This window comes from Microcebus murinus, chromosome 10 (genome assembly GCF_040939455.1).
Source record: "Microcebus murinus isolate Inina chromosome 10, M.murinus_Inina_mat1.0, whole genome shotgun sequence".
Classification (NCBI taxonomy): domain Eukaryota; kingdom Metazoa; phylum Chordata; class Mammalia; order Primates; family Cheirogaleidae; genus Microcebus; species Microcebus murinus.
This window is the reverse complement of record NC_134113.1, coordinates 58,486,842-58,510,090: the sequence shown is the minus strand read 5'-3', so window position 1 is coordinate 58,510,090 and position 23,249 is coordinate 58,486,842. Positions and strand designations below refer to the sequence as shown.

Sequence of the window (23,249 nt, the reverse complement as noted above, 5' to 3'; positions counted from 1 at the left end):
TTCTAGATGTCTTGCTCCCCCAGCCCTGGCTGAAGTGACAACAGTAAACCCAGGAGACCCAGGGGCAGCAAGTAGAAGGGCGGGAGGAAGCGGGAGGAGGCCAGGTCGCCCCCTCGCGGAGCCCTCGGGCCGGCCCCCCTCCTCGCGTCTTCACCTGCTGCGGGCCCCGCCCCCGCTCCGCCTCGGCCGGCCTCTGCTCCTCCCCCGACTCCTCCCCCCGTACCCCCAGCCCGGCCAGAACGGCCCCCGGGACAGAGCGACGCGGAACCCCGGGCGCCTGGGTCCCCAGCATGATCCTCGGTGAGTGGTCTCTGCGACTCCAGGCTCCAGGCTCCTGGGTCCCTCTCTGTGGGTCACCCACCCCTCTCCCGCCCCAACCTCCCAGCACCGCGGTGACTGCGGCCGCCCGTCAGCGACCGGTTCCCCCTCCCCCTTCATCTGGCTCCACATCTGGGGTCCCCTCGTCCCCTCGTCCCCAAGCTGCCGCTTCTCCGGGTAATCTAGGGAGTGGTAAAGGGGGAGGCAGAGCTGAGTGAGACCCCCGCCCCATAATTAGAACATTGCGTATTCATGAGGCTCATGAATATTATATGACAATCTACGAGGGGCTGGGGAGGGGGCTGGCCCTGGCCGGATGGAGTTGGGGGAAAGGTTCTGACCCGTCCCCCCGAGCGCCTTCCCCCACCCTGAGCTTAGACACTCCGACATCCTTCTGGGCCCAGGATAAGGGGGAAAGGAGGAAGTGGGGGGTGGAAGGAGAAGATGGTGGGTGCAGCTTCGAGGTGAGTGTGGTGGGAGGTGGGAACCTGAGGGCTGGAGATAAGGGAGCTGGGGAGAAAAGGGGGTGGGAAACTGTCCGTCCCAGGGCTCCTGCGGCTCAGATCCTGTCTCTGCAGCCATCCTGCCCCAACACGCCGGGACCTGCCCCTCTCTCTGCCTGCTCTGGCTGCCTGGGCCCTTCCTTCCCGTCTTCCTTTTTCCCTTCCACCCCTGCCTAGGGCCCGGGGCACCAGGAGAGGGAGGGGTGATGCAGAGAGTAAGGTTGGGGGATGGGAACTCCTGCTGGGCTCTGACAGCCCATCAGCCACAGCCACCCCATCCTCATGACCTACATCGGGAAGGGAGCCCCAGGGGTGGGGGAGGAGAGGGCCTAGCTGTGCTCTGGACTCTGCATCAGCTCCGGCTCCAGGCCCCTGCCCTCCACCTTGCCTCCACACAATAGTCCACAGGCCTGCTCTGACCTCTGCCCTCCACCCTGGCTAGGCCGGTTCCTGGGCCCTGTTTATGGTGGGAGCCCCCCACCAGGACCAGACACCTGTGGTCTCCCTGCCCCCGACTAGGGCACCTGGCTCCACACTAGTGCCCTGGGGGCTTGACTGGCTCCTGCCCTCACCCCTCTCCCAGCCCCTCTGCTATTTATCCTCCCTTCTTTCCTTCTTTCATTTCACCCCCTATCCCTACTGACTTCCCATAAGCAGTTTTTCTCTCCTTCTGTCCTCCTTCCTCCATCTCTTCCTCCCTCCTCCTCCTGTGTGTCCTCAGTCTCACCACTTTCTGTTTCACCCCCTTCCACCTTGGCACTCCATCATATCTATTAAATGAATAAGTGAACAAGGGCATGAATGACCAGTTGCCTGCCTCCTTCCCAGAGTATCTCTAACAGGGGAAGACATTCCCCACCCTTCTATGAGCACTACCCCCACCCTAAGGCGACCCCCACCAACACACATTGGACTCAGGCCCCCAGAGCACAGGCTCCACATTCCTCCAACCTGTGTGATCTCTGCACCCTGGCTCCACCCTGGGCCCAGGTCCCAGAGGCAGCATCGTACTTGCCCAGAACAAGCCGGCATGAGCCACACTTTCCCCAGTCAGCAGGCCCTGAAGAGGGTATCAGGGACCTCCTTGTTTGAGCCCAACCAAAACTCCAGCGACAGAAAGAATGCCTGGGTCCAGATTCTCTGAAATTGGACCCCAGCCACCAGTCAGACCCTCACCACCCTTCCCTCCCTGGAGGATGCTGTAATTAACTCCCTCCTTGTGCCAAGCCCACAGAGGGGCGGGAAGTCTGGTGGGGCCCACACACCTTAGCCTTCTTTGAGGAAGGAAGAAGGAGGAAACTGCCAGCCAGGGTTCAGACCCCACCCTCAGGGACCACACTAAGGTTTTCAGTTCTGAATGCTGAGGTCCACTGAATCCATGTGCACAGTGGCCATAGAGGGGCCTAGGATCTTCCTGCCCTGAAGATCTCGAGTCTGGGCCCCAGGTTCACTGTTCTGAGGCTTTCTGTACCATCCTTTCCAACTGAGTCCCTGGTGCGGTAAGGGTGGGGAGCCACTGGAGGAGGCCCCTTCCAGTCAGGCTGGGAAAGATCTTCCAGGGGTCTCCCTGTTCTTCCCTTCCCAGTCGTCTCCTCCTTCTAGGCCCTGCCCCCGCCCACATCCAGCCTGGGGGCATTAGGGATGGTGTTTTGAGTAGTTGTTCATAATCATCCCCTTGTCTCTTTCATCTTTGACTTCAAAGCCTTTCCAGCCCTCAGCCTGCCTCCTGCCAAGACGGAAAATTGAGGCAGAAGGGGACAGATACATGGGATTTGGTCAAGAATATAAGACCCAAGGGTTCCTCCTGCCCCCACCCCTGATTTTAGGTATATCTGGGAAGGGAAGAGAGGCCAAATGTCTGAAGGAAAAAAAATGAATTAGAGATGAGATCCCAAGTTCTCCCTTGGTCCCAGAGTCTAATTCCCATTTTAACCCAGTGCTGACCCTGTGCTTTTCACCACCTTAGGCCCTAACAATTTGCAACCCTAACCCCAATGCCTCTCTCTGATCTTAATCTCATCCTGGCCCAGTCTTCAGACCAACACTAACCCACAGCCCTACCCTTACACCTTTCCTGGCTCCTGTTCCTAGCCGGTGCAGACACTCCCTGAGCCAGCTCACAGCAGGCACTCCCATTCTCTACCACCAGGCTGAGGCCCCAGCCAAACCTAGGATAGCCAAGAGGCTGCCGCTCCACACCTGGCCACAATTTCTGAGAAAGAGAGAAAGGAAAAGACCAGACTTCAGAAGGATGGAGGGAGCCAGATGTAGCTTGGTTGTACGTTAGTGCTAAAAACCTGAGCAGGATCAAAGTGCCTAAGGCAAGTAGGGTAGAGAAATGGACCGATGGACATCCATCCAAGGGTCTGGGGGGTGCACCCTCTCTAAAATGTGTAGGGAGCTGTCTTTAATAAAGCATTTAGCAATTCCCCATGGAACTGGGTGGGGCTCTATCTGCGGGAGGTAATTACTCTAATGAGCTTCCCTGTGGAGTGGCCTGCCACAGCCAGGCCCCAGCTCCTCCCTGCCCTGCCACACACACACATGCACACACACACATGCACACACACATACACACACATACTCCAATTTGCTCTCTGCCTCTTCCTTCAGGCCTGCCTGAAGTCTTCGCCTAGCCAGATATCAAAAGCCCTGATTTCCTACCTCAGTTCCTGCTTCCCCAGCTCCTCCTGTATTCCTGCCTTTCCCCTCCCCCCCCTTTCCCAGTCTACCCAGAAAAGTGCAGTGCTTGAAAGTCCTGTCCCCTGGAGCCAGACAAACAGGTTCAAATCCCTCATGAGCTGTGTGATGGCGGCCAAGTAACTCCTCCTCTCTGAGCCCATTGTCATCTCCTATAAGATGAGGATTCATTTATTCAGCAAACATTCATTGAATTCTCATTGGGACATGCCAGCACTTTACGTGGCTTTGTCCAATCCTCTCAACAACCCTATTAGGCAGGAACTGTTGTTTTCATTTAACAGGTGAGAAATGAGACTGAAAGAGTCAGAGAAACCGGCTGGTCAGCCAGCTAGTGAGTGGTAAAACCACCGACTGGGAGATTGCATATGTAAGGTGTCTGGCATATAGTAAATACTCAAAAAGTGGCAACTTCTATTATTCTCAGAAAAAGAGGAGCATGGGCCTGAGGCCTGGGCTACTTGAAATCAAGAGTTCTGTTTCTGCCCATCCAACCCATAAGCTGCCATCTGCCCCTCTCTGCACCTCCGATCTCAGAGTGGACCCACGAATCTGGGAAAGAGTCTCCCGTTGTCCACCCTGCTTCCTCCCTGCCCTAACCTCATTTCACCCCTCTCTCCTGCTTCTCCCCCACCCCCAACTCACCCAGGGCTCACATCAGTGGAAAAGATGAGTTGCTGGCCACAGGGAACTGAGTGGCTGCTACCTGTCTTCCTCTATCCCTCTTCTGGAGGAAAAATGAGGACTACAACCCCAGGAACTGCATGTAACTTGCTCTCCCCTTGAATAAGATGAAAGCCTGTACTTAGATCTCTGCTTCAGAGTTAAATTCGAGCCCTTTGGGAGTGATGTAGCAGAGAAAGGATTTGCTTAGAGTGTGACAGATCTTGATTTAAATCTCTGCCCTGATACTTACAGGCTGTGTGACATTGGCCAAGTTTTTTAACATCTCTGAGTCTCTGTTTTTCTCACATGTCAAATGGAAAAAAATATCAGCTATTTCGTAGAATCACAGTTACCTCATAGATTGAGCTGCCTCAGAGATTAAATGTGATAATACTTGGAATTAATTACCTGGCATATAGTGGCTCCTCAATAAATTTTTTCTGTGGGTTTTTCTGGAACTCTGCTGTCTCCTCTTAGATAGGTTTGAAGGGTGGGAGCCTAGAGAGTCTAGAGCCAAGGAAAGGGTCTAGGAGCCAAGCTAATGTCTCTGCCACGGGGCAAGTGCCAGCCCAAACCAGCTGCAGGGGGTGGGTGCTGGGTCCTGGGGACTCTGGGAGTGCTCAGGTTTCTCTCACCATTCCTGATGCTGCTCAGGGCTCGTTAAGGCTGCCCTGGCCGTGGGTGCCAGGCCATGAGGGAGTGTGGGGCACAGAAGGGAGAGGCCATGAGGGGGACAGACCAGGAAGGAGAGATAGTCAAGCTGCCCCATCAGTCCGTCCCTCTCTTCCATCTTTCTCTCTCTGGTCTCTGTCTTTTGGTCTTTCTACCCTGGGTTCTAGCTCTGTGTCCAGCTTTTCTGCTGTGTCTCTCTGTTTTTATATCTTATTTCACTCTCTTCCATCTCTCCATTGTTCTCTATCCTTTCCCTCTCAGTGTCTCTGTCCTTCTTCTCAGTCACCTATTCCTGCTTCTGCCACTTTTTCCCATTCTCTCTCACTCACTTTTGTCTGTCTGTCCCTCTCTCTCTCTGTCTTTCCTCTCCACAGCCCATCCCAATCTTGAAGGTGACAGGTGAGGGAATGGAAACAAGGCATACAGACCCCCAGCTGCTCAAGGGCCAAAGCCAAGCATCTTACCCTGTCCTTTAGCCATTAGAATTCCGAAGCCCAAGCCCCCAGCAGCCTTGACCCCTCTCTGTCTCAGGCACCCTGGCCACCCAGTCCTGGAACTGGATGGAAGAGACAGACCCCTCCAGACTTTTCTGGACCAGCTCCCTGCCCCCAGCTGTGCCTGAGCCCTCCCCACCCCCTCCCTCTCGCCTCAGATTCCCCTAATCCCTGCTCCCCCGCCCTCCCCTCTGCCCCACTTTTCCAGGATTCTGATTGGCTGATTCTACTGACTGGGCTGGGGGGAGGGGGCGGGCAAGGGAGGGGGCAGAGGGCAGAACCAAGGGAAGGGGACGCTGTAGGCCCGGGCCCCTGGGGGGCCGGGGCCAGGCCACTGCCTGGGGGCAGCAGGCACCAGAAACCGAAGGTATGAAAAGGGGTGGTCTCTATGGAGGGAACAGGAAAGGATCCTGGGGACCCCCTGCCCTAGTAAGGTCAAGGGAGGACAGGGCCAAGCATGCAGCCTCCTCTGTTTGCCTTTGTTCCTGGGAAACCTTGTTGCTGGCATGGGGTTGCTAGAGCAGTGGAAGGCGGCCAGAGCTCCCCAACTCTGGACAGAGGGGGTCACAGAAGGAAGCTAGGCCAGTGGAAACCCAGAGGGTTTCTGAGGGCCTTTGGCTACTTCTTTGGAGCCTGGTAGAGTTCCTCCCATGACTCTGGGAGGAGGAGGAGGTTTCAGGGGAGGGTAGCTGAATGGCTGGCCTGGACTTTCATTTCCCCTTGGGGTCAGACCCAGGCATTCCCCTCCCAGAGGCCAGGTTGAGGTTCCTCCTGCAGAGCTGGAACTGAGCACTCCCAGTGAGACAAAAGGGCATGGGGGAAGAATGAGAGACATTGGGAGAAGGGGCTCTGAGAATGGCCCAGGTGGTCCACCTCCCAGAGCAAATGCCACTCACCCACTACCTACCTCCAGAGATGTCAATAATTAATTAAGAATTATGGTTGGAACAAAATCATAACTTTAGGAAATCTGAAAGATTCAGCAGCCCGCCTTCAAGTCTAGGCCTTAATATTCCCCTCTGATCAATGGGATGAATCACCCACTTGACTCTGTTCTTCCTGGAGTGAAACCAAGCTTTAGGATCCCCTGGGGGAAAGCAAAACCAGAAGGAGAAGGGAGTGGCCAGCGGCTTGGGGCTCAGGAGTCCTGCTGGTTTAGCAGGCAGCCTGCAGAAAAGGTCTAGGCTCCTCCTGGGTGTATAAAGTGCCTAAAGTTCTTGGGGGAGGGAGGATGGAGAAGAAGGAAGTGAAAACCGCCCAGAAGGGAAGGAGGGGTCTGCACCCTCCCCACAGGGCACCGTGCTCCATTACTCTGGAGCCAGCTGGGGAAGTGTGTGCATGCGCTGGGGGGCACACTTCTAAGTGTGGGGGCCCCAGCTAGGGAGTGGGACTGACACAGACTTGGGTGGGATTCCCAACCTTTAATCTTTCCTGACCCACAGAATGTTTTCTCTGCCCTTCAGGCAGCCTGAGCCGGGCAGGTCCCCTCCCTCTGCTACGGCAGCCCCCCATCATGCAGCCCCCACTGGACCTCAAGCAGATCCTGCCTTTCCCACTGGAGCCAGCCCCTACCCTGGGCCTCTTCAGCAACTACAACACGGTGAGTAGCAGCCTGCTTGCCTTCCCCATCCTCTTGTGACCCCAACCCCCCTCTCCCTCGTACCCACTCCTGCCCTCTTCTTCTTCTATATCTGATTCCTTATCTCTTCTTATGACTCCATCTTCCTTAATTCTAGTCAATTACAAGTGTTGTTGGCTATCTGGTATACTATTAACAACAATAGTAATAGCTAATATTTCCTGAGATCTTTCTATGGGCCAAACAGTGTGCTAAGTATTTTAGATGAATTATCTCATTTAGTCCACCAGTGAGTCACCCGACCATCTACAGAAGTAGTGAGACTTAAATTGGTGGTAGTGACTGTAGGGAGGTGGGAGGAGTATAGGTGCTGAATTCAGAAGGGAACAAGCAGGAAGAAAAGCATGACAGTTTGTAAGTTCCAGCTCTCTGGAGCCCATGGCTAGGTGTATAGGATCAATGGGGTAGGACTTGAAGGACTGGCAAGGTTGTCTACATTTAACACAATCTGAAATAGGGAGCCACTGTCCACTCTTGAGCAGGAGAGTGGCCTGGCAAGAGCAGTATTTGAGGAAGCTGAGGGGGACAGCTGGATAGAAGGGAGCAGAAGCTGGAGGAGGGTGGCCGGTTAGAAGGCTGTCCCAGTAATGCAGGCTTGCAGGGAAGCCTCGTGGGCCAGACTGGGCCAGTAGCAGTGGCAGTATGAGTGGAGAGGAAGGGAGGACGTGTGAGGAGTTTCTAAGGAAATATTGACAAGACAGGCCATAGTGACCAACTGGTGTTTGGGGGTGGGGGAGAAGAGAAGGGATGAGTCAAGGATGACTCCAGGGTTCAGGCCTCTGTGACTGGGAGGAAGAAGTCACCATTGACAGAGGCAGGGGTTGAAGGAGGAAGCTGGTCTGGGGTGAGGGCGGTGAACTCACTATAGAACGTGGTGATTGGTGTAGGATGTTGAGCCAAAAATGTTCAACAGACAGTTGGAATTTGAGGCCTGGAGAATGGAATGGAGCTAAAGGTTTGGAGGAAGTCAGCCTTATTTAACTCAAATAATCCACCACCAAACCATATTCAGCCATGAAACTTGTATTGAGCATCATCTATGGCACCAGGCGCTGCAATAGGTGTTTCTACATAGAATCTCATTTAATCTTCACAACAACCCAACCAGGTAGACATTATTATTCCTGTTTGACAAATGGGAAGACAGAAACTAAGGCTCAAAAGGGTTTAGTATTTTATATAAGTTGACACAGTATGTGCCTAAGGTATGATTTGAACCTGTAGCATCTGACTCTAAGTAGAGTTCCCTTTATGCCACAGCTGCTCCTCCCAAATTCCTCCAAACAAACATTTGCATTTCACTTTGAAGTTTACAGAGTGTTTTTTTATATCTCAACTTTTATAGCAACCCTAATGGGATAGCTATTATTATCCTCATTTTACAGATGAGAAAATTGAGTACTGACTATAAGCAAGGCACTGTTTGAGATACAATGGAGATATTCTAGATACAATTTGAGACGGTCCTATCTTGAAGAACCTTATATCAGGGGAGAAAGACATGTACACAGCAAAACAGAAGAAAGGTTGCAAATATTTTCACGAAGACACTAACAAAGATTCAATTTAACAAAAAAAATTTTTTTGAGTACCTACTATGTACTGGGCACTGTTACTTGTGTTAGGGACACAGGACTCAGTCCCTGCCCTTGAGAAGCTCACAGTTTGGTAGGAAAGATAACAGTTACCCTGTAGTGTGAGAAGAGCTGTGTCAGAAGCATTTAGCTTGCAAGGAAGCCCAGGGGAATGTCAAGAAAGACTTGCTGGATGTGGTGGTGCCTATGGGACCAACTAGAGTTAAGCAGGAAAACAGAGAGCAGAGGGAAAAGGGATTTAACCTGCAGCAGGTGACATATGATTTGGGCTTTAAAGAATTATTGGTAAGACTTAAAAAGTGGCCTTAGAGAACATTCCAGACTGAAGCAGATAGCATGAACAAGGGCTAGAAAAGAACATTTGAGAAAGTACAATTGATTGGGTGTGACTAGAGCATAAGGTGGGGAGAATACTTTCCCCCATCTAAATACCTGACTTACACTTGACCTCAGATCTTCACAACTCCATCAGTCTCCCCATTGTATAGATGAGGAAACACAGACGCAGAGAGGTCAAGTGACTTGTCCATGGTCACAAAGCTCCTTAGTTGATTGATGTGGATAATCCAAGGTTTCTTATTTTTTTTTTTTTTTTTTTTTTTTGGAGACAGAGTCTCACTTTGTTGCCCAGGCTAGAATGAGTGCCATGGGATCAGCCTAGCTCACAGCAACCTCAAACTCCTGGGCTCAAGCAATCCTGCTGCCTCAGCCTCCCGAGTAGCTGGGACTACAGGCATGCGCCACCATGCCCGGCTAATTTTTTTTTCTATATATATTAGTTGGCCAATTAATTTCTTTCTATTTATAGTAGAGACGGGGTCTTGCTCTTGCTCAGGCTGGTTTCGAACTCCTGAGCTCAAACAATCCACCTGCCTCAGCCTCCCAGAGAGCTAGGATTACAGGCGTGAGCCACCGCACCTGGCCTTTTTTTTTTTTTCTTTTGAGACAGTCTCACTCTGTTGCCCCAGCTAGAGTGCCGTGGCATCAACCTAGCTCACAGTAACCTCAAACTCCTGGGCTCAAGCAATCCTCCTGCCTCAACCTCCCATGTAGCTGGGACTACAGGCATGCGCCATCATGCCCAGCTAATTTTTTCTATATGATTTTAGTTGGCCAATTAATTGTTTCTATTTTTAGTAGAACAGGGTCTCATTCTTGCTCAGGCTGGTCTTGAACTCCTGACCGTGAGCAATCCTCCCTCTTCAGCCTCCCAGAGTGTGACTCCTGCACAGTTAATAGTTTCTCTGCCTCTTGCATGGATAAGCTTGAAGAGTGCCATAGGGTGTTGAACTGCACCAACTCCGGCATTTAGCTGGCAGGATTTGAATTGGTGTTCCAAAGTACTGGCTGTATGACCTTAGGCAAATTATGTAACTGCTCTGAATCTCACTTTTACCAGCTGTAAAATGGGTTAGTAATAACATCAACTCACAAGGTTGTGAGAATCGTATTACATAATCATAATGCCCAGCACAAACTGAGTGCTCAATCAGTGTTAGCTGCTATGATATCTATGTTGTTATTAATCTTATTGCTATTATTTTTATTTAAGGGAGGAGCAGAGAGAAAAAGGTAGGATGGTCCAGGCCATCCTTGGCCTTGGAGAATAAATGAGATTAGGCAGTGGGAACGGGAGGAGGCTCCAGCAAAGAAAATGGAGGAGCCTCTGGAGGGGGTGGAGAGGGAAATATGTTCCTGTAGAGTTGGAGAAGCCAAAGGAGAGAGTGTAGCGGGCTGCATCAATAGTGTCAGATTCTGCAGGGGAATGAGTACTGCAGAAAAGCTGCAGACAGGCCTTTGGAAGTACTGTGCAGCTGTTAAGTACACGGCTTTGGAGTCAGGCTGCCCAGGTTTAAATTCAAATCCCAGTTCAGCCACTTACTAGCTTATGACCTTGGGCAAATTATTTAACCTCTCTAAACCTCAGTTCCCTCATCTATAAAATGAAGATAATAATAGTACTTACTTCAAATAGTGGTTGTGAAGATTAAATTAGATAATCCATGCAAAGAGCTCAGTACAGAAGCTGGCACATTCCAAGAGCTCAATCAACATTAGTGGTAGTGGTGGTATTATTCATGACAGAGTCCTTCCCGGTGAACTGGTGCCTCCAGCTCTGTCTCCTACTTGGGCAGTTCCTACCCCTTAGACCCATCCTAGCATCACTGTCTCCCCTCATTCTCCCTCCACTCACTGTTTTCCTCTGCCCTTGGATGTCCCTCACTGTTTTCTAAAGCCAACCTCTGTTTAGATCCAGTCCCCTGCTTCACTAATCTCTCTGTCGAGGTGGAACGGGAGGGGATGAGACCTAGACATAAGACAGTGGGAATCCCAGGACGGACCTGTCTAAACAGAATGAGGTGTGGGGGAGTGGGCTGCTTGGCTCTCCTGCCGCTGGTCCCTCAGTGCTCCCCCCACTCAACCGGCAGAGGGCAGCAAGTGCACGAAGTGTAGGCTGTTAGGGAGCCTGTTTCTCCGGCAGGTGGCGGGCCAGGGGAGGAGGTGGGAAGAGGTGAGAGAGGGACGATGTTCCCAGTCTGAGGTCGCTTCTGCCCTGGGCCACCATTAGGAGAAGTAGCTGAGTAAGCAGTGCCTGACACCTGGGCACCTGGGCTCGGTTTCCCATCCCTAGTGGGAAGGGTAGCAGCACGGGGGTCGTCTGCAGAGGGAGCTGGGGAAGAGTCGTCTGGGGACTGAGAAGAGAGACTATTGGCAGAGGTGCGAGGGAAGGTTGGGGCACTAGGGTTGGAATAAAGGAGAAAAGTCCGAGCTAGACAAACAGGATCGTGCAAAGGATTGGTGGGCACACTGGATGGACCCAAGGAGGAACCCCAGTGGAGGCAACAGAGGTCATTAGGTCAATGCCCCTGCTGCAGGACCGAGTGGCCCCTGGCCAGAACAAGGTCTTTCTTGGAAGGAATGTCTGGATATGGACATCCCCTCCTCTACCCTTTTGCACTAGCCCCCCTTCATTTCTCTCGAGCTCCCTGTCCCCGCCCCCATCCTCGGCCCCGCCTCCGGGGCGGGCTCCGGACTCGGCCGGCGCCACCTCCCCTTCTCCCCGCCGGCCGGGCCGCACAGCCCCGAGACGCCCGGGCAACGAGCGCCGCGTCCCCGGCCCGCCCGGCCCGCCCGGCCCGGCCAGGCTCGGCCCCCCCGCCCGGGTCCGCCACCCCGGGCCATGGAGCCGCGGCCCCCAGGGTCTCGCAGGGTAAGCCACCCGGCCCCTCCTCTCTCCCTGGATCCCTCAGCTGCCGCAGCGCACCCCCCATCCCCGCCCGCCCCTGCGGGGCTGGCTACCTCTCCCTTCGCCTAGTCCTCGGGTTATCCGGCCCATCCCCCACGCCGGCGCGGCCCTAACCAATCTCTGGACCCAGTTGGTGCCCCCAGACTATTGCCACCATACTGGATACCCTAGCCTCTGCTTTCCAGATCCTTGGAGTCCCAAAATCTTCAGACTTCCCGTCAGGTCCTACACCTACCCTCTAATTACCACACTGACCAGATCCCTCTTCTCCAGCCCTCGCCTCTTCCCAGCATCTGTCCCCCACCAGCTCCCACCTGCTCCTTAGACAGCCCCTAGCTCCCTCTCTTTCCTATCTCAATCCTTCCTGTCCCTCAGGTCTGCCCATCCCTGAGATTCCACAACCTTTCCCTTTTCGTCTTTATTTTGGTGGGTGAGGAACTGGGGTGATCAGACAAGGGGCAATGAGTTCTATCAGATAAAGGGCAGTGGAAGGAAATATAATCATACCCCCCCACGTTCCTGATCTGGTTTCCCCCCTTCCCTCCCCCTTGCCCTTCCTGATTCATTTTGCCCCAGCTTCAGGGAGCGATTCCCCTTCATGTCTGCTGTTGGAGGGCAGGTGGGAGGGGACTGTTTCATGGACCTTTCCAGGCAGTGACTAGGCCGACATCCCAAGGAAGGGGCTCTGGAGTGAGATGGGTTCTGGGAGATGCTGGCCTCTGCTCCTCCCCAGGGAGCCCTCATCTAGGTCACCGGGGCCTCCTGACCTTGGCCTGGAGCAGCACTTCAGTGGCTCACGTTCCACCTGCGCAGGGATTGTGCCCAGGAGCCCTCACCTTCAGCCTGGTGTCTCCTCAGTTCCTGGAGGAGAGGGTGGCAAGGCCCCACGTGACTCCATTGCTGCCCTCTGCTCCATCCCCCACCCCTACTCTTAGCTGGCATTTATGAACTTAAATCTGAGGAGGGGATCATGCAAAAGCTAAGGTTCTCGCCCTGGAGAAAGGACCCAGGGAGGGCGGAGACCATTCTCAGGTGATGGATGTTGGGACGGTCAGTCCACAGGTCGTCCTCAGAGTGCTAGGTCCTCGGCCCCTCTGGGGAGCAGGCTGGACAGTGGGGTGGGGCATGGATAGCACCAGAAGACTCTGCTCTCCCCTTTCCATCCCACTCCTCTCTCTCTGCAGTTTTCATCCGACTTAAGTTTCCTGACCCAGATCGGGTTTCTGTTTAGGCTGAATTCCCATTCCCCACCCAGCAGGTGAGGAAACCCCGGGGGTTAGGAGGACCCTAGGGAAGAGTTGAGGGTCTCTAAATAGGAAGGACTGAGGCCTAGAGACTGGAAGCTGACAGCAGCTTCTGATTAACACCTGTCTCCAACTTGGTCTGTCTTTCTTTCTGCCAAACACATCATACATTCACACAGATAAACACACAGCTGAAGATTACACAACCTGACCATTCGTGGTGTCGGCAAAGCCCCCAACGCAGAACTGTTGATACATAAATGATGTACACACAGTACATGACACTCATTCACACTCCACCCATGCACAGATTGATCACAGCCTGCCTAACACTCACAGACACACCCATTCTTCTCCTGTTTGCCTTTTCCTTAGATGTGACTGGGGCTTCCAGAAAGCTGACAGGGAGGTAAAAACTAAACCCCAGGGAGGGCTGGTTTCTGGTCAAACGTAGGCCAAAAAGTTGACACTTGTCAATCTTACCAGTTATTTGAACCCAGTTATGTCTCCTGCCTCCAGCACTACGAAAATGGCAGAGTGATGAGGCCACCTCCATTTCATAGGAATGTTAAAGCCCCTTTGCTGACATTAACCCCAACCAGCCAGTGTGACCACTGAGGAGAGGCAAAGGAAAGTCAAGATCTCTGGGCTTTCCAGACTCACCACTTATCCTGTGTTTCATGTTCCGTCTCTCACCAGTGTCTCACTGAGAACCCAAAGACCTAGGTGTCCAGGGGGGCTCAGCTGAGGAGTTAAGGACCCCCAAGTCCCCAGCAACTATTTTTTCTTGATCCCTCCACTTGGAAAATAAGGTTATTGCCCTAATTCAATCCCATTCTTAGGCAAGGTCCCAGCCATCACCAAATCTTCAGCCTCAGATGCATTTCAGTCTCTCCTCTCTCTAGCTGTCTAGGGGCCAGATGGGAGGAAGACTGTTGAGGGGGGCAATTTTCATGCCTCTAGATCCCTGGCTTCATCCCCTGATAGCAGAAGCCTTCAGAGAAACTCCCATCTTTCCCCCTCCTTATGTGAACTCTTGGCAGGAGACTGCAAAGACATCTGCTGACCCAGGGTGGGGGCAGAAATGGTTCCTAGTCCCGCCCAGCCCCACGGCCCTGCCCCAGAAGGCCTGTTGATCCGGGAGAAAGGGTTTAGAAGATCCCTGGGCTGCCTCAGGCCAGCCCAGCTGTTTAGGTCCCTGTACTTATTTCCCATTATTCACTAGAGACACCTACTCTCTCCTGAGTTCCTTTACTCCCTTAGAAGTTACTGCCTTAAAGAGGTACAGACAGTGAGTGTGTTAGGGCAACATGGGGCCCAGAGATGGGAAGCTGGGAACATCTGTCACCTGGGACCAGAGGCTGGGTTTGGCAGATAGTCTTACCCCAGAATAGGAGCCAAAAGGGTTCAAAGGCTTCAGCTGAAGGCCCTAGGATCTGGGGTACCTTGAGATTTCATGTCAAGGAGCCTCTAGTAGATTGGCCTAGCTGTAGGAGATAGGTCAAGGTTAACAGAGTTGGATCTTCATAGTATCATAGACCAAGGCAGGAATGCAGGTTCAGGTTCCAACTCTGCTATTAACTCCTGTGTGACCTTGGGCAAACCACTTCTACTTTCAGTAAAATGGGAACATTGGGCCAGTTGATGCATCAGGTCCCTTCCAGTGCTATGAAGATTGGACTGAGAGAGAATCAGGACTGAGTCTCAGAGCCCCCAGGCATATTGAGGGAGGGGAGGGGGCTCTGGGGACTTTGGTTCAATGCAGATACTGCCAGTGGGGGATGATAGACATGAGCTTGTGCTGGGGTTCCCAGCTCACCCCAGCCTGCCTCCACAGATGGACCCTGTACAGAAGGCTGTGCTCTCCCACACTTTTGGGGGACCCTTGCTCAAGACCAAGCGGCCCATCATTTCCTGTAATGTCTGTCAGATCCGCTTCAATTCTCAGGTAAGAAGCCCAGCTGCTCATCCACCTAATGAGTGGGGCAGGGGCTGCCAGGGGACCTTGAGAGAGGGCAAAGGCTGGAAGCTCTGGGAGAGGGACAGGGATTAAGAGGATATTAGGAGAAGAGCAGGGAATGGGGATACTGCCGGAGGGGCTGATGGGGAAGGCACTCGAAAAGGAAAAGAGGTTGCTGTGTATTTTGACGTGAAGTAGATTGGTCCTCTAAGACTGACTCCTCCCTCCCTTGGGACCGGGGCATCCCTGGCTCACAGCTTCTTGGAACATAGGTGGCCATCAGTGTCTGAGTGGGAGTGTGACCTCTGTTCCATTGGTCCTTGGGCAATGGACTGTGTCAGGTGACTGCCTCCCCCACAGAGCCTCTGTCCTCATTGGCCTCTGCTAAACTCCTCTGCCAGCCCACCAACTTGCCTCTAACCTCCTGGCTTCCTCTTCTCTCCACCCCATTTCTACCGTCCTCCCTCCAAATCATACACGAGGCCTGGCCTACACTCCCCTCCCATGGGACTTTCTCATGGAGAGAAGCCACCCAAAACCCAGAACCCAGATGTCTGGCCTCCAAGATTTCCTCTTGGAAATCTTCTGAGGCTCCACTGGGACTTTTGTGTGGGTCTAGAGGGGACTTTGAGGGGTACAAGCTCTGAGAGCTTTTAGAGAAAAACAGCAGAGCTTCATTCTGCTGAGTAGGGTAAAATACAAGCATGTTCTATTTTTCTAACCAGTACACACACGCACACTCTATGCTACTCTATCTGCAAGCTGTCAATCTTCTTTTCTTGCCTATCCATATTTTTTATTTCTACCCTTGTCTAGGTGACCATGCACCTCCAGGACTGTACGTCCTTAGCAGAGGGTGTGCATGGGAGTGGAGCTGCGGGTGGGGAGGCAGAGCCAGGACTAACCCAGCATTCTGCCTCTCCTTTAGCTGGACCCCAGGCTTCCTCTCTACCAATCCTGGCTCTTGACTTCACTGGTGGAGGGTGGAAGACTGAAGGCAGGGAGCCAATAGCAGACAGCCCTGCCTTCGTTTTGCCCTCTCTTTCCCTCCCCCATCAAGTGGCTCTGTTTTGACAGCTGTCTCTGCTGCTGTCTCTGTCCCTAGAGCTGGGCTTGAGGCCAGGGTCCTCCAGGGTATCCACAGAGGCTTCAGGAAAAATGAGACCCAAGAGGGAGTAGTCAGGATAGAGCCCAGAGCCCAGGCTATAGAGATCCTGGGACTCCCAGCCTGAGGGTGAAAACAGCAAAGGCTGGATCCTGGGGTCAGGGGACTAAGAGGAGTCCCTAGGATCTAAGGGGACACTGACTGACTGCATTACTAGGCCCCACCCAGTTTATAATCCTTCCATAGGTTTGGGGTCCCCCACCCTCCACCCCAGGACTAGGTGGGGGCCTGAGTCAGCAGCCAGGCCCTGGGTGTGGTGGGGGGTGGAGTCTGGGCTAGGTGGGGATCTAGGTTCCCAGAGACTCAAGCTGAGAAGCTAGTCTGAGCCCCAGGAATAATCAGAACTTATTGGCATGGAGCTTTACATCTCACTGGTGTAGAGAAAGATTCACTGCAGCCTGCTGAGACCACCCCAGAGCCTGAAGGAGCTCTGTGGGGAAATCAGTCACATGAAAGGTGACCTCAGATTCCATTTTCTTCTTCCATCCCCAAAGAGCCAGGCCGAGGCGCACTACAAGGGTAATCGTCATGCCCGGCGAGTCAAAGGCATCGAGGCCGCCAAGACCCGAGGCAGAGAGCCTAGTGTCCGGGAACCTGGAGACCCAGCTCCCCCAGGCAGCACCCCCCCAAGTGGGGATGGCGTAGCACCCCGTCCAGGTGTGTCTGAATCCCCCCGCATTCTTCAACTGATCTCTGTCTTCTCTGTTCTCTCCCCATTTCCCAGAACTCTCCTCTGTTTCCATCTCTCTTCCTCAGTCCCCACCCCTACCCCTACCCAAGGTGAGTCCTGGAGCCAAGCACAGTGATGTAAAATTTCCATCCTGTCACCCCTACCCCCGCCATAGCTCCTCTGTACAGAGTCCCCACTGTCTGTCCTCCCCACTGCCCAGTGACTCAGAGAGGGGCTAGGGTGAGGCCACCTGGCAAACCTCCCCAAGAAAAAGGGAACCATCAAATCTAGAGAGAGGCCTCTTCCTCATGGGGAGAGGGACAGGGGAGGGAATCAGGCTACCTGAGTGCCTGCCCTACTAGGGCTCCCCTCAGGGAAGACAAAGTCTAGGAAACCCGGGCAACTCCCTGGATGATCTTGGGTAGACCTTCTGACCTCTCTGGACCAGAGTTTTTTGTTGTTTTTTTTCTGGGAAATAGGAGAGTGAGGCTTTTAAGAGCTTTGAGGTCTTTTCCAGGTTTACAAAAAGCAACTCTGAGATTCTTTCTCCCTCATGGCTGGTGGCCATCTTCAACCATACTTCCAGCCAAGAAACTGGAAAGAGGGAATATCAAGACAGGAAGATATCAGCCCCACCCTCCACATCAAATGTCAAACATGGCCAGCTCCAGACCTAACATCCCCATTTTCCTCCTTGCCTGTCCTTACCCTTGCCTGTCCTTCCTGCCACAGCCTAAGAAGAATGAGAAACAAGCATGTGAACCACCAGATTGGGAACCCGGCCCCCATAATTACCACGTGCACACACACGAGCATACACGCACACGCACACACACAGAAACACCCTCAGGCATGCACAAAGTGAGTGGGCAGGTGGGCAGGTAGGAGAGCAGAGTTCTAATTGTACTCTGGCTGCTTCTTAGCCTGCTCATCTTAGGTTAGTTTGTTAACATCTTTGTAAAATGGGGAGGATGATAATAATGATGATGATGATGATGATGAAGGTAATAGCTAACATTTCTTGAGTAGCATTGTTTTAAGTGCTTTACACATATTACCTCATTTAGTTCCTACAGTATCTCTCTGAGGATACAGGACAGGATAACCATACCTGTCCTGCTTTCATAAACCGTGAAATCCTGATCAGACTGGGATGTGGATTGCTGTCTGGATTGGGATGGAGGTGGAGGATGTCAGAAATGAGGAAAAGAAATGAGGGGAAGGATCACAGGATGGACAAGCAAATACACACTTGCAAGGGTCAGGAGTTCCCCTCCCACAAGCGCTCCTCCCCCACTCTCAGCCTCCCCATGACCCGGAAACTGGATCGGCTGCTGGAGCTAGAATGGGAGCACTAGAGTTTCCCCTGTACAGAGGCCAGAACCCAGCACTGAGGCCTGAGGCCTGTGCATCTTTAATCGAGCCATGAATTATAGAGCAACCTGCATCCCTGTTTCTTCCCTCTCTGGTTCTGCTGTTTCTGTTTCCCTTTTGCCATGTCTGTGTCTGTCTCTAAAGACCTTTTCTCACCCTGCCTGCATCCCTTCCTAGGGCTCTTTGTATGCCTCCTGGGGGTGGGGCAGGACTCTGGGAAGGGGCTGTCCTGGCAGAAAGCCCAGACTGGCTGGCAGGCCATTGAGGGGTGAATCCTTGTTTCATGCCTCCCTCCAAGGTGGGCTGGCTGCCAGCTTCACCCTGAAGGTAGGCTGGTGGGGCTAGACCCCTTGGCTATTCCTAGCTTACAGGGAATGAACCAGGCACTGGAGTCTCACACCCAGCCTGTGGCTGCTGGACCACATCTGGCTCTGGCCCAGGGCATGAGAACATGCATGTTGTCACAGGGTGGGGACTCTTGGGCCCTTGCCCTTCAGGAAACGGGGGTGGGACTCTTCCACACGAAGAGTCTTCTCCAATAGCCATCTAGGGTGACCCCCATGTTTCTCCCCCAACAACAGTTTCCATGGAGAATGGACTGGTTCCAGCCCCAGGATCCCCAGAGAAACAGCCTGGCTCCCCATCCCCTCCCAGTGTTCCGGAGACTGGCCAGGGTGCAATCAAGGGTGAAGGGGGAACTCCAGCCCCAGCCTCCTTGCCTGGGGGTAGCAAGGAAGAGGAAGAGAAAGCCAAGAGGCTGCTCTACTGTGCTCTGTGCAAGGTGGCTGTGAACTCCCTGTCCCAGCTTGAGGCACATAACAAAGGTATGGACTCCCCTGCCCCCACCCACACTCTCCTGTCCTCAGCCCTCCCTGGACCCCTGTGCCTGGCTTCCAATGTCTATAGATGCTCCAAGACCTAACAGCCTATCTCCTTTCCCAGTCGTTTCCCCTATTCCTTAGCCCTCAGCTCCCCCTCCACCTTACTTCTTTACCTATGACTGTCCTCTGATCTATCTTGTGTTTGGGAAGGTCTCAAGGGCCTTGGAAAAAACCCCACACTTGTCCCTCTCCTCCTTCCCCCCTTTCCCCAACATTGTAACTGGGAAGGTGGGTGTTTGAATCCTAGGAGGCCTGGAGAATTTTTTCCTCTACCCCTTACCTCTTGCCCTCTGTGGGCTCTAGGTACTAAGCACAAGACAATTCTGGAGGCCCGAAGTGGGCTGGGACCCATCAAAGCTTACCCTCGACTGGGACCTCCCACCCCGGGGGAACCAGAGGCTCCTGCCCAGGACCGAACTTTCCACTGTGAGATCTGCAATGTCAAGGTCAACTCGGAGGTCCAACTGAAACAGGTGGGTCTAAGGTCGGTCCCAGACCCTTCCCTGCTAAGGGTGGGAAGGAGAACAACAGCTTGGGTAAGGGTCCTTCTTCAGGGTCTTCCCCAAGGTCGCCAAAGGAGGCAAAGCCAGGTGCTTTCAACGTGATCTGTGGCCGTGCCCCCTCGCGGTTGTTTTTTTTCTGGAGCTCACAGACCCCTACCCACTCCCCCCCCCCAGCACATCTCCAGCCGAAGGCACCGAGATGGCGTTGCCGGGAAGCCCAACCCACTACTAAGCCGTCACAAGAAGTCTAGGGGCGCCGGGGAGCTGGCGGTGAGTTCTGGACGCTGGGGAATGCGGCAATGGGAGGACCTGGGCGAGAAGCAGAGAGGGACATGGGCCTGGCCCCGGGAGAGGTGGAGTTTGCCGGACAGCAGGATGACTTCTCTCTCTCACCCCACCTCTCTCCCCGCTCAGGGCACGCTGACTTTCTCCAAGGAACTGCCCAAGTCCCTGGCGGGTGGCCTCCTCCCCAGCCCCCTGGCGGTGGCTGCGGTGATGGCAGCGGCTGCAGGCTCCCCGCTGTCCCTGCGCCCAGCTCCAGCCGCACCTCTTCTCCAGGGACCGCCGATCACCCACCCCCTGCTCCACCCGGCCCCCGGACCCATCCGAACTGCGCACGGACCCATCCTCTTCTCCCCCTACTGACCTCCACCCTGAATCCCTCCCAATCAACTCCCCACCTCCAGCCGGGACCCAGGCCTCCGGGCTCCCAGCCCGCTCCTCCTCCTGGCACTCCCTGAATGATCTCTCCTTCCCCCCCACACCCCGAGGTTCGGGGTTCCAGGAAAGGGGAGGGGTAGCGGGGGAGGGGGGCTTCAGAAGGGGGGGAACACCCCAGATCTCAGGGAACCCCGCCCCCTGCCTTTCCCTCTCCCCTAGAAAAGGGGGGGCCGTCTCACCCCCGAGCCCCCTTGGAGACACCCCCCCTCCCAAAAGCCATGTCCATCCATCCTTTCCCCCCCAAACCTAGCACAAAACGGGGTTCACAAGCCATGGTCGGGGTCCAGGGGGCAGAAATGGATTTTCTTGGCAATAAGCGGACTCTGGAACTCCGGCCCCCTACCCCAAACTGAAGCGCTTCCGTGAACACCCCCGTCCTCCGCAGGGGGAGGGGAGCAGGTGGGATCCTGGGTCCCTCATAAGCACTTTGGTTTTACCGCCTGCAACCTCACTGTGCCCACCCCGCACCATGCCCCAGCCCCAGGTCTAGCCGGGCCCATTGCAGGGGGCAGCACTTGAGGGCATCTCTGGCACTTGGGTGGGACCAAGGAGATGCCCCCCATAGACCTTTTCCTCGCCTTCTTCCTTCCCAGTCCGGGTTCCATTCTTTTCACCAGCACCCATCGCCCAAGGGGTACCGAGGGGGGCAAGGGGTGTCCAATCCAAGCCCACCCCCGCCTCGCCTTCCGCAAAACTGTGAGCAAAAAGCAATAGAAGCCTCGCCCCCGCCCCTCCCCTTTCCGCAGGATTCGCCGAGTCTGTAGCCTCCCCGTCCCAGCTCCTAGACCTCATGGCTGTCCCCTCCCACCAGACACCTCCACTGCACAACTCGGGTGGGGGCGTGACACCCCCCCCCTTATGGTTTCCGTATTGTCAGCCCTCCTGCCGCAGACCCGGGAGTGGACTGGCCCCCACTGGCCTTCCTCTTCCCATCAACTCTTTCTGCTTGACAATGTAGCAACCCCGGCCCCTTACCCACGTCCTCCCCTTTTTCCTCTCCCTGACAATAAAGTCTGAATTCGTTCTGCCCTCCGCCCCCCAGACTCAGACTCTGTCTTTGCCAGGAGATGTATCTGTAGGGTGCAGGGGACTGGCACACATAGAAAAGGGAGCAAGAAAGAGCAGGGGGACGGGAAGACAGGGTGGGGGAAGGCAAGATACGAGGCTCCTGCAAAGCGAGCAGAGGCTCCCATCCCACCCACCCCCACTCCCGCCCAGCTCGTGTAAACTTGGCCTAGCTAGGGGAATCATTTCGAGTCCCGGTCTGGAACTGCAGTTGCAGCTGTTGGAAATTTGCCGCAACACCACCAGGCGGCGCCAACGACCCAGAAAAGGAGTTTCCCCTAAGCTAAGCCGCTCCTGTGACGTGTCTCGCGATTCTAGGGAGACGGGTCTAGACACAGTCTCAAAGGAATTTGTGCGTCCGGTGGGCAGGGACTGCGGGTCTGAGCTCTAGGTTCTGGTTGGCCCTATATGAAGTGACCTTGGGTCAGTCTTTGCCCTCTCTGGGTCTCACTGTCGCCATCTGCAAAAATGAGCAGGTTTGAGTCATTTAAAGGTTCATTGAGACTTCATGTGTCCAAGACTGAAAAACTGGGACTGTGCTATTTACAAATGCGCAAAATACCTTCTCATCTAGCCCCCTAAATGGTCTATAGGACAGAAGAGCACACCGCTCAGCTGCCTCTCACGTGGTGCGTGGGGGAGGGGTTTCCTCATTAAACCCAAAATTCAATTCAACCATACACTGGCAGTCGGTAATCCTGTGACCCCTTCTCTCTAGCCCTGCTGAGTGACAGGAAGCTGAAACCAAAAAAATCTGACTAAAACCCAGCAGCTATGTGAGATACTTCTGACTTGCTTCTTCTTTGATCAGTTCCCCCTCTCTACCCACTTCCCAGTCTTGCAGAAGAAAGGAGGAGGGAAGGTGGAATGATAACTGTTAAAGAGGAAGAAGGGAATAGGGGCCTCCTAGGTTTGTCAACTGTGAAGTTGGGGGTGAGGGTTCACTATGGGTTCAGAAATGGAACCCAACAAGAAGCTTTTTGTTGTTGTTGTTGCTGTTGTTTTTCAGGTTAATCTAGCTTAAAACCAAAACCAACCAAACAAACAAAAAAACGGAGTTCCAAAAGGATGAGGGGCAAGAGTGGCCTATAGAAGAGTGGGTAGAGGCCGGGCGCGGTGGCTCACACCTGTAATCCTAGCACTCTGGGAGGCCAAGGCGGGCGGATTGCTGGAGGTCAGGAGTTAGAAACCAGCCTGAGCAAGAGTGAGACCCCGTCTCTACTATAAATAGACAGAAATTAATTGGCCAACTAATATATACAGAAAAAATTAGCCGGGCATGGTGGCGCATGCCTGTAGTCCCAGCTACTTGGGAGGCTGAGGCAGTAGGATTGCTTGAGCCCAGGAGTTTGAGGTTGCTGTGAGCTAGGCTGATGCCAAGGCACTCACTCTAGCCTGGCAACAAAGCGAGACTCTGTCTCAAAAAAAAAAAAAAAAAAAAGAAGAGAAAAACAGGAGCTGGGTCACATGTCTGGAGGGAGCTAAAGGCTGGAAGAAATTGGGGTTAGGTTGGGATACTAACATGCCTCATAGGTACCTCACACCTGCTAGTTTAAAACTGAATTCATTATTTACCCCTTTCCCTACACCTGCTTCTCCTCCCATATTCCCTATTCTATTGATTAAGAGCACTACCATCAATCTGGAAAACAGGGAGTCATTCTAGTTCCTCCTTCTTCCTAACTTCATCCAATGAATCACTAAATAAGTCCTATTTGATCTCTTGAAGGCCTGTGGATCCTGATCATTGTTCTCCATTCCTGCAACCTCTGCCCTAACCAGGTCTGGGTATGTAATTTGTAGGGCCCAGTGCAAAATGAAAAAGCAGGGCCC

At 53.7% G+C, this 23,249-nt stretch overlaps 1 protein-coding gene across 3 annotated transcripts; it reads left to right on the top strand.

Annotated features, from left to right (window-relative positions):
• The first annotated feature begins 236 nt into the window (after positions 1-236).
• ZNF385A (zinc finger protein 385A) lies at positions 237-21,385 on the top strand. Of its 3 annotated transcripts, none has more exons than XM_012764481.2 (8): positions 237-300; positions 6,817-6,953; positions 14,916-15,026; positions 16,698-16,860; positions 18,829-19,071; positions 19,432-19,601; positions 19,806-19,901; positions 20,046-21,385. In XM_012764481.2, the coding sequence occupies exons 1-8, from the start codon at positions 291-293 to the stop codon at positions 20,274-20,276; spliced, it is 1,161 nt and encodes a 386-aa protein (XP_012619935.1). In that variant the 5' UTR covers positions 237-290; the 3' UTR covers positions 20,277-21,385. The 3 variants fall into 3 exon arrangements, with proteins under 3 accessions (XP_012619935.1, XP_012619943.1, XP_012619953.1); XM_012764489.2 differs by lacking the exon at positions 237-300 and adding an exon at positions 5,615-5,720; XM_012764499.2 differs by lacking the exons at positions 237-300; positions 6,817-6,953 and adding an exon at positions 11,668-11,798.
• Positions 21,386-23,249: the final 1,864 nt, after the last annotated feature.